This window comes from Sapajus apella, unplaced genomic scaffold (genome assembly GCF_009761245.1).
Source record: "Sapajus apella isolate SASKATOON/1434 unplaced genomic scaffold, GSC_monkey_1.0 scaffold479, whole genome shotgun sequence".
NCBI lineage: Eukaryota > Metazoa > Chordata > Mammalia > Primates > Cebidae > Sapajus > Sapajus apella.
In genome coordinates this window covers 32,492-43,647 of record NW_022437415.1, presented here as the reverse complement: position 1 = coordinate 43,647, position 11,156 = coordinate 32,492, and the positions used below count along the sequence as shown (strand labels likewise).

The 11,156-nt window shown below is 45.9% G+C and overlaps 1 protein-coding gene and 1 pseudogene across 1 annotated transcript in view; one reads left to right on the top strand and one right to left on the bottom strand.

Annotated features, from left to right (window-relative positions):
• The first annotated feature begins 1,766 nt into the window (after positions 1 to 1,766).
• On the top strand, positions 1,767 to 2,376 carry LOC116545994 (annotated as a pseudogene).
• Positions 2,377 to 8,785: 6,409 nt separating this feature from the next.
• LOC116545995 (zinc finger protein 814-like) overlaps positions 8,786 to 11,156 on the bottom strand; it is a 29,435-nt gene continuing 27,064 nt past the window's right edge. The window contains exon 2 of the mRNA XM_032272372.1: positions 8,786 to 11,152. Within this exon, the coding sequence (XP_032128263.1) occupies positions 9,341 to 11,152 (1,812 nt within the window). The 3' untranslated portion in view covers positions 8,786 to 9,340. The remainder of the gene's footprint in view (positions 11,153 to 11,156) is intronic.

The following is an 11,156-nucleotide window of genomic DNA, read 5'->3' as shown; positions in this document are numbered from 1 at the left end:
AAAATGGCGTTGCTCAGGTTCTGGCTCTAGGCCAGCACAATACCACATAACAATCCTAGGAAGATTTTTATAAAACCTAGGCTTTGGGCCGAGTGCGGTGACTCACGCCCCTGCACTCGAGCCTGGGTGACAGAGTGAGACCCAATCTCAAAGTGCTGGCATATTCAAGGCTATCAAATCAGGAAATCACTGACATATTATACTTACAAGTAAATGAAGAAATACAAATTCGTACTAAAAGCTAACAATTGCATAGCTGAGAGTCCTTTTAGATTCATATAAAATATAATTAACAAGACAATTAGGGATATGCATAACTAAGGAAAATGAAAAATAGTAATCCTATAAGAAGCTTCCTCCTATTTAAAAATTTAAAGGGGCCAGGTGCAATGGCACACATCTGTAATCCCAGCACTTTGGGAGGCCAAGGCGGTTGTATCTTTTGAGGCCAGGAGTTCCAAACCAGCTTGGCCAACATGGCAAAACACTGTCTTAACTAAAAATGCAAAAATCAGTCACAGAATTGCCTGAACCTGGGAGGTGGAGGTTGCAGTAAGCCTAGATCATGCCACTGCACCCCAGCCTGGGTGACAGAGTGAGACTTCATCTCAAAAAAGAAAAAAAATAAGGCCAGGCGCAGTGGCTCAAGCCTGTAATCCCAGCACTTTGGGAGGCCGAGGCGGGTGGATCACGAGGTCAAGAGATCGAGACCATCCTGGTCAACATGGTGAAACCCCGTCTCTACTAAAAATACAAAAAATTAGCTGGGCATGGTGGCACGTGCCTGTAATCCCAGCTACTCAGGAGGCTGAGGCAGGAGAATTGCCTGAACCCAGGAGGCGGAGGTTGCGGTGAGCCGAGATCGCGCCATTGCACTCCAGCCTGGGTAACAAGAGCGAAACTCCGTCTCAAAAAAAAAAAAAAAATTGAAAATTAAATCAAACCTACACATAAAAAGACATATTATATATATATATATATATATACACACACACACACACATACATACATATATAGATACACACACATACCACACACACACACACACACACACACACACACACACACACACACGTATACATAGTTTTTATTTTTGGAGACAGAATCTTGCTCTGCTGCCCAGGCTGCAGTGCAGTGGCATGATCACAGCTCACTGCAGCCTCGACCTCCAGGGCTCAAGCGATCCTGCCCGCTCAGCTTCCTGAGTAACTGGGACTACAGGCAGTCACCATGCCTGGCTCATTTTTGCATTTTTTATCGACACAGTGTTTTGAAATGTTACCTAGGCTGTTATCAATCTCCTTGGCTCAAATCATCAGCTTGCCTCTGCCTCCCAATGTGCTGGGATTACAGGCATAAACTATTATGCCCGATCCTAGATTATTTTTTAAACAGCTTATTTTAAGAAATTTGGGGTGCACAAATCATTAAAAGCAATAATTAAATTTAAAGGCAAAAATTTGTTTTACTTTTCTACATAAAATTAAAAGCAAAGCACATTAAAAGCGACAACCTGGCTGGGCACGTTAGCTCATTCCTGTAATCCCAGCATTTCAGGAGCCCAAGGCGGGCGGATCACGAGGTCAGGAGATCCAGACCATCCTGGCCAACGTCGTGAAACCCTGTCTCTACTAAAAATACAAAAAAATTAGCTAGGTGTGGTGGTGCACACCTGTAGTCCCTGGGCCACAAGAGCAAGACTCCATCTTTTTCTCTCTCTCTCTCACTATATTTTTTATTATATATATATCCATATATATAATAAAAATTATACATGATGATCGCAGATGCAGTCACATTTTCTTAGTTCTTGTCTGCCAGTGCCACCCAGATAGTCTCCCAGAACTGTGACCCAGCCGCTGCCAGTGTCTCCACTGCCCATAAAGGAGCTGAGCCCAGCAGGGACACTGCCCAGGGCACTGTAGGCAAAAGGCTACAGCAGGCGCTGATGACCCTCATGATATCTGGTGACAAAATAATTTCTGCCTTCCCTGAAAGTCTTATCAAATGGGTAGAGACCAGCCATGGAGCGGCTGGCACAGTATATGAAGACCTGAGGTATAAGCTCTTGCTGGAATTCCCGAATTGCTACCCACCCTTACAATGCACCCTTGGTGAAGTTCCTCACACCCTGCTACCATCCTAATATGGACGTCCAGGGTAACATATACCTGGACATCCTGAAAGACAAGTGGTCTGCCCTGTGTGTCAGAACCATCCTGCTCTGTATCCAGTAACTGCTAGAAGAACCCAACATCGATAGACCTTTGAACACACATGCTACCAAGCTCTGGAGAAACCCTACACCTTTAAATAAAGTACTGGCAAGAAACCTACTCAAAGCAGGTTGTGAAAACCTACTTTTTGTTAGCTTAAACCAACTCTCTCTCTTAGCTAAGAGCTGTTCAGGCTTCTTGTTAGCGTCTTGAGCGGGACAGACTCCATCTTACCTTCTTCATTTTAGTTATTCCCCTCATTAAGTATGCAACTGTAGTATGTAGCTGGGGCAGGATGACACCAGGCACATCCAGGAGTGCATTTACTGATAAGAGGCTGAGTCAAGTGGTACCAGCAGAGCCTGGGAATGCAGGTGTGGTCAAGTACCCAGAGCCCCTAGAAGTTGTACGTGTTCTTATGACAGCTTCAGCCCTTGCACCTTGTACTGTTTTATTTCTCATGTGCTAGTTTATCTTTTAACTTTTTGCTTACTCTGCTTCTGTGGAAAACTTTTTTCAGCTAGGTTCCCCCCTTCCTTTTCAAACTGGGGTATAAGAAACCCCCAGACTCTTTCTTCAGTGGCTAACTTTGGGCATTAGCCACCTCTCGGTCCCTGGCTAAAATAAAGGACTCATAATTCAATCTCAGAGTGTGGCACATTCCTTAACTTGCTTGGGTACAACAAGGTCACCAGCCAGGAGCCATGACCCAGGCTGCCTGTCCTATCCTTGTGTTGTCTTTTTAATTTTTCCTTAGATCATCTGTCCTGTGATTTCTGTATAGAATTCTGTATCTTGAGCTGTGGTAGTATTTTTGTTTTGTTTTTGCCTTTTAAATTAAGCCTTGGTTCAGCCCTTGTGATGTATATTAAATACACACACAATGGTCATTAAAAAACAAAACAAAACAAAACAAATGCAAGAGAGCACCCAGGAATTGTAAGAGGAAACCCTTTATTACATCAATCATACAAAATTCCAGAAAATGGAAAGTACTCTATTGTACAGCAAAGTGAATCACTGGTTGTCTGGAAGGCAGACACACTTTATAAAAAGGTTCAAGGTAAATATAAAGATGGTAAGTTCATTATTGTGACTATGTTAATGGTTTCATGGGATTATATGAAACTCAAGATTTATCACATAGTATAGCTTAAACATGCATAGCTTATTGACTGTCATTTATAACTTATCACAGCTTTAAAATATACTTCAGACTGGGTGCAGTGGCTCATGCCAGTAATCCCATCACTTTGGGAAGCTGTTAGGCAAGTCACCTGGTGTCAGGAGTCCGAGGTCAGCCTGGCCAATGTGGCAAAACTCCATCTCTACAAAAAACACAAAAACTGGCCAGGCATAGTGCCACGCCTATAATCCCAGCTATACAGGAGGGCTGAGGCAGGAGAATCACTTGAACCTAGGAGGTAGAGTTTGCAGTGAGCGGAGATCATGCCACTGCACTCCAGCCTGGTCGACAGTGAGACTCTATCTCAAAAAAAAAAAAATTAAATAAATAAATAAATAAAATAAAATAAAATGCAATTCAAAAGAAAAATATAGATTTACCATCATTTTTGGCAAACAGGTTTGGCAACTCTATACTGACTACACCAACTCTTCTCACGCCCTCAGTGGGACAACTAGCCTCCATGGTACAAATGTTGATGTGGCAGGAAGGCCATTTCTACCTGGTTAACCTGGCTGATCACAAAGGCCACATCACTGAACTGAGCTCCCCTTTCCCTAGTGTCTTCCTCCTGCTAATGCAGGAATGACCTTGAGGTGAACAGCCCAGAAAGGGTACAGGAAGTCACAAAACATTTAGATTTCTCCTGACAACGGGCTCAGCTAAACAACATTCATCATTACAGAAGTGCTGACAATTCCTGTATCTACATATTCATCATATACATAGTGCCTGGATCATTGTGGATGCCCTTTTAAAAAACATGCATTGGGCCGGGTGTGGTGGCTCAAACCTATCAACCCAGCACTTTGGGAGGCCTAGGCGGGTGAATCATGAGGTCAGGAGATAGAGACCATCCTGGCCAACATGGTGAAACCGCATCTCTACAAATAATACAAAAATTAGCCGGCTGTCGTGGCAGTCACCTGTAGTCCTAGCTACTCAGGAAGCTGAAGCAGAATAGCTTGATCCCAGGAGGCGGAGATTGCAGTGAGCCAAGATCGCGCCACTGCACTCCAACCTGGCAACAGAGTGAGGGTCCATCTCAAAAAAAAGACACACATTACGCCTGTTATCCTAGCACTTTGGGAGGTCGAGGCGGGCAGATCACTTCAGGTCAGGAGTTCACGATCAGCCCGGGCAACATGGTGAAACCCCACCTCTACTAAAAATACAAAAATTAGCCAGGCGGTGCAAGGTGGGGACCGGGCGTTGAGAGTTGCTGGAAGTCGGAGGCAGCGAGCGAGCGCGGGCGGGCGGGCGGCCGGGCGCAAAGTTGAGACCAACTTAGTCCCTGGTCTAAGCCTTTCCGTCACCCTCCAGCACCGCCAGTACCACGGACTCCACCCTGCCGCGGCCCCTCGACCAGCTGGGTTCAGGTACCGTGAGACACCCAAGCGTCAGGCATGCCTCCTCCCCGCCCTTTGCGGCCGTGGTGCCTCCAGACTGGGGGCCTGGGAGGGAGGTGGCGACTGGGCCCCGCCGCCCCTGGAAGGGAGGGGAAGACAAGCCTGTGCCGGTGACCTCTCGCTCCTGCGGGCCTCCTCCCTGCCTCCGCAGCGAGCGCCCCAGACCCCTATCCGCCGCCCAGGGCCAGGGTGGTCCGGGCGTTGGTGCCGGTGACAGCCCCCGGGAGGGTCTTCATGTAAATTTGAGGGATTGCGTGCTGATCCCTGCCCTCCGCCGCAGCGGGGCTGGGACTCCGCGGTTGGGTCCCTTCGGGTGCACAGGCTGGGATGTAGATGGAGCGGAAGGGTGTGATCCGGAGAGGACGGCGTGGTGGTGCCTACCCGGTGGGTGGCTCTGAACGACCCCCGGAAAGGGTGACGCGTGGGTCTAGGTGTGAATGGTGCATTAGAGATGGCATCGATGGGTGCGAGGGGCACAGAGAAGCTTAAGGGCTACTGCACTTTGGGGACAGTTTGCTTAAGGGAGACAGAGGCAACAGTTTTGGGGAAGGCAGAGGTTATGAAGTGAGAGGCAGTTATCCCCAGGATTCTAGCTGAGAAAGTTGCAGCCTTGTAGATAGAAGCAGCCACCCTTACCTCCTGGCCCAACCCTCAAAAAAGCACTTGGCAGTGTTCAGGGAACGGTGGCATTCAAATGAGGCCAATTGAGTTTGATGGTTAAAGGGCCTAAGGAGTACTGAGAAATCAACAATATTGTGAGGGGAAAGCAGCGCCATTTTTATTCAGCAAAGAAAGCTTGGAAGTATTTTGTTGGGAGAATTCAGCCTAAGAGTTAAGGAAGTTGTTGATGCCCCGTGTGGGAGGTAGAGTAGATTGCTCTAGCCCCAAGCTAAAGGTAGTTGACTTTGGAAATTTTGCTTACAATTATTTGTAGGTACTTAACCTAGAGGTAATTGTTTGCACTTTACAAGGGATACTGGCTCACTGTCCTTACCTGAAATGTACGCATGTTGTCTAGTCTTAGGGGATTTCATTTATAATACACATTGTCTCTTATCCAGGCTGCTTTTCCTAGCAGCAAGCTGGAAACCTGACATTAGGGTACAAGCTGCCTTGCGCTTTACTCTTTTATTTATTTATTTATTTATTGAGACGGAGTTTCACTCATGTTACCCAGGCTGGAGTGCAATGGCGCGATATCGGCTCACCGCAACCTCCGCCTCCTGGGTTCAGGCAATTCTCCTGCCTCAGCCTCCTGAGTCGCTGGGATTACAGGCACGCACCACCATGCCCAGCTAATTTTTTGTATTTTTAGTAGAGACGGGGTTTCACCATGTTGACCAGGATGGTCTCGATCTCTTGAACTTATGATCCACCAGCCTCGGCCTCCCAAAGTGCTGGGATTACAGGCTTGAGCCACCGCGCCCGGCCAACGCTTTATTCTTTTAAATAAAAAACTTAGGTGGAACAAGTGTAAAATAAAAAATAATTAAATAGAAAAAAAAAATTAGCCGGGCGCGGTGGCTCAAGCCTGTAATCCCAGCACTTTGGGAGGCCGAGGCGGGTGGATCACGAGGTCAACAGATCGAGACCATCCTGGTCAACATGGTGAAACCCCGTCTCAACTAAAAAAATACAAAAAATTAGCTGGGCATGGTGGCACGTGCCTGTAATCCCAGCTACTAAGGAGGCTGAGGCAGGAGAAATGCCTGAACCCGGGAGGCGGAGGTTGCGGTGAGCCGAGATCGCGCCATTGCACTCCAGCCTGGGTAACAAGAGCGAAACTCCGTCTCAAAAAAAAAAAAAAAAAAAAAAAAAAAAATTAGCCAGGCATGGGGGTGGGTGCCTGTAGTCCCAGCTCCTCAGAAGGTTGCGGCAGGATAACTGTTTGAACCTGGGAGGCAGAGGTCGCAGTGAGCTGAGATTGTGCCCTTGCACTCCTGCCTGGGCGATAGGGCAAGACTACCTCAAAAAATAATAAAACATGTGTTGCAATCACAGTATTCTGTCTCCTCAATTGCCTATAAATGCAGTAATTCTATAAAAGTATAATTTCCCCCTATAGCATTACAACCTGTGATGTTATCCTACAGAATTCTAGGTATCAGGACATGTATCTGCATTGCAAGAGCTGGGGAACAGATTTCCCCCAGCAGTACCAAGTACAATGCAATATACCTCATAAAAGTGAGAGTTTTGTCTTGTTCAAGAAACTCCACAAATTGTCACAAAAAGCACCCTGTACCCAGCTGACCTATGAACCCACTAATTGTAGTATCCATGCTACAGATAAAGACCACAAAGTCAGGCCGGGCGCGGTGGCTCATGCTTGTAATCCCAGCACTTTGGGAGGCCAAGGCGGGTGGATCACGAGGTCAAGAGATCGAGACCATCCTGGTCAACATGGTAAAACCCCGTCTCTACTAAAACTACAAAACATTAGCTGGGCATGGTGGTGCGTGCCTGTAATCCCAGCTACTCAGGAGGCTGAGGCAGGAGAATTGCCTGAACCCAGGAGGCGGAGGTTGCGGTGAGCCGAGATCGGGCCATTGCACTCCAGCCTGGGTAACAAGAGCGAAACTCCCTCTCAAAAAAAAAAAAAAAAAAAAAAAAGACCACAAAGTCCTGAAGGCCTTCTTTGGAGGCCTCTGGCAGCTATGTCAAACAGTCCACAGGTGGAGAAAGCTATATTCTGCATTCATACTGTCCTGTGAGCCACAAAGAGTTTAGTCATGCCAACAAAAGCTGTGATCCCTTCATGGTAACAGGACCTACTTGATTGTGAACCACCCACACAGTAACAGCAACCCCCAAGACTGAAAGGTTAAACAATAAGGCTTCATAATAGCATAAACCAGAGAAATGGGAGGCAGACTGTTTTTAGGATCATGACTTGGAGGGTAGAAAATCTGTCAAGACTGATGTGACACCCACAAGATCCCTGAAAGACATAGTCCGTCTTTTCAAGTCAACATAAGAGTCCTCTGGGATAAAAATGGGTAAGGTCCATGGCACAACTTACCAGACAGAAAGAAATGACAAAGAAATGCCAAAGCTACTCAAAAAATCCTTCTGTAACTAGATCAAGAATTTCATGTTCAAAAAAAAAAAAAAAAAAAAAAAAAAAGTCAGGCATAGTAACTCACACCTGTAATCCCAACACTTTGGGAGGCCAAAGTGGAAGGATCACTTGACCCTAGGAGTTTAAGACGAGCCTGGGCAATATGGCAGGACTCTGTCTCTCCAAAACTTAAAAAATTAGCGAAGCATGGTGGTACATCCCTATGGTTTCAGCTACTCAGGAGGCTGAAGCAAGAGAGTCACTTAAGCCCAAGATATCCAGGATGCAGTGAAATGTGAATGCACCACTGTACTCCATCCCGAGCAAGAGTGACACCCTGTCTCTAAAAAAATCTAGTAAGGTAACTGGATTGAGTGAAAACTGCGCTGCAACTGCCACATGCTTGCAACTTTTACAGATGCTCAATAAATGACATTCAATCTAGGCAGTGGGCACCCTCAAAGGAGCTCCCCCAAATGTTATAATGAAAAAGAAATAACATTCCATATACATCTATGGTGTTTTTCTCATGTCAATGTTCGAGGTTCCAATTAGAAGGCTGCAGGCTTTCTTGCATTCATTACACTCGAAAGGCATTTCTTTTCTTTTTTTTTTTTTTTTGAGACGGAGTTTCGCTCTCGTTACCAAGGCTGGAGTGCAATGGTGCGATCTCGGCTCACCGCAGCCTCTGCCTCCTGGATTCAGGCAATTCTTCTGCCTCAGCCTCCTGAGCAGCTGGGATTACAGGCACGTGCCACCATGCCCAGCTGATTTTTTGTATTTTTAGTAGAGACGGAGCTTCACCATGTTGACCAGGATGGTCTCGATCTCTTGGCCTTGCGATCCACCCGCCTCGGCCTCCCAAAGTGCTGGGATTACAGGCGTGAGCCACCGCGCCCGGCTAGAAAGGCATTTCTACAGTGGGAACTCTCCTGTGTGTTATGAAGCTAGACTTCTACATAAATATCTCACATTTGTCACACTAGTAAGGCCCTGATCCAGTGTTAATGCTCTGATCTTGAAGGAACAGAGAGATATGGCTACAAAATTGCCAAAATTTATTTCATTTGTCTAGTGTGAACTCTCTGATGTCCAGGGAGAGCAGACCTTCCTTCAGGTAACTTTTTTTCCACATTTGCTGCAATCACAAGACCTTACTCCAGTGTGAACTCTCCTGTGTTGAATGAGACTGAAAGTTTCAGCAAAAGATTTCCTACATTCACTACACTAAGGCCTTTCTCTTGTGAACCCTCTGATGGTGAAGAAGTGAAAAGCTTCAGCTAAATTTCTTTCCCCATTCACTGCACCCATAAGGCTTTTCTCCAATGTGAACTCAGTTCTGTGTTTAGTGAGACTGGAGATTTCAGCAAAAGATTTCCCACATTCACTGAACTCATAAGGCTTCTGACCAGTGTGAACTCTCTTATGAACACAGAATTTAGAACTCTGAGTAAATGATTTCCCACAATCATTGCATTTTATATAGCCATTCTCCACTGTGAACTCTTTGGTGTGCAATGAGGTGGTCCTTATTGCTAAAAACCTTCTGACCATCCTCACACTCATATGGCTTTTCTCCAGTGTGAACTCTCTTGTGTTTAGTGAGACTGGAGCTTTCAGCAAAAGATTTCCCACATTCACTGCACTCATAAGGCTTTTCTCCAGTGTGAACTCGTTTATGAACATGGAATGTAGAGCTGTGGGTAAATGACTTTCCACACTCATTGCATTCATATGGCCTTTCTCCAGTGTGAACTCTCTGGTGTGCAATGAGTTGGTACTTATGCCTAAAAGATTTCTGACAGGCCTCACATGCATATGGCTTTTCTCCAGTGTGAACTCTCTGGTGTGCAAGGAGGTGAGACTTCTTCTTAAATAACTTTCCACATTCCCAACACACATAAGGCCTTTCTCCAGTATGACTATGCTGGTGTTGAATGAGGTTGCCCTTGTGACTAAAACATTTCCCACATTCCCCACACTTATAAGGTCTTTCTGTAGTGTGAACTCGCTGATGATTCCTAAGGTGTCCTTTTTCATTAAAAGACTTCCCACATTGTCCACACTCATATAGTCTTTCTCCAGTGTGACTGCGCCGATGATGAACAAGGCTGCGCTTATGACTAAAAGATTTCCCACATTCTCCACATTCATAAGGTCTTTCTCCAGTATGAACCCACTGATGGCTCCTAAGGTGCCCGTTTGAACTGAAAGATTTTCCACATTCTCCACACTCATAAGGTCTTTCTCTAGGGTGAACTCGCTGATGTAAAATGAAGGTGCCCTTATGACTAAAAGATTTCCCACACTCTCCACACTCATAAAGTCTTTCTCCAGTGTGAATGCGGTGATGGTTCCTAAGGTGTCCTTTCGAACTGAAATATTTCCCACATTCTCCACACTCATAAGGTCTTTCTCCAGTGTGAACTCGCTGGTGTAGAACGAGGTTGCCCTTTTGACTAAACGATTTCCCACATTCTCCACACTTATAAGCTCTTTCTCCACTGTGAACTCGCTGATGGTGAACAAGGCTGCGCTTATGACTGAAAGACTTCCCACATTCTCCACATTCATAAGGTCTTTCTCCACCGTGCACTCGTTGATGGCTCCTAAGATGTCCGTCTGAACTAAAATGTTTCCCACATTCTTCACACCCGTAAGGTCTTTCTCCAGTGTGAAATCGCCGATGTTGAGTGAGGTAGCTCTTTTGACTAAAAGATTTCCCACATTCTCCACATTCATGAGGTTTTTTTTCACTGTGAACTCTCTGATGATTACTAAAGCTATCATGTTTGCTAAAGGATTTCCCACATTCACAGCACACGTAACATTCTTCTCTAGGGGGATGTGTCTGATGCTGACCAAGAACATTTTTGGTGCTAAGATGTTTCATGCATCCTCCACAGCTGTAACGCGTTTTCCCCCGCTGAAAGAGAGACACACACTCAGTTTTGCTGCTTGACTTCTTCCCAGTGTGAATGGCCTCTTGCTGAAGTAATACTGAAATGGCCAAAAAGTCCTTCCCACTCTGACTGAAGACAGATGACTCCTCTGACACATGGAACTTACACCTCTTCACAAACAACGCTTCCTCAACACTGATTCTATAGGGTTTCTCTCCAATGTACTGATTCTGGTGCTGATGAAAGATTGTACTGTCATACGATTTACTCCCCCATGCCTCACACCTGTGCTCTATCTGCTTGTGATGTGTTCCCTGATCTGCCATGTGCAAAATGTCCCCCAAGATCGAACCATGCATCTCACAGGGGTGAGCCTTCTTG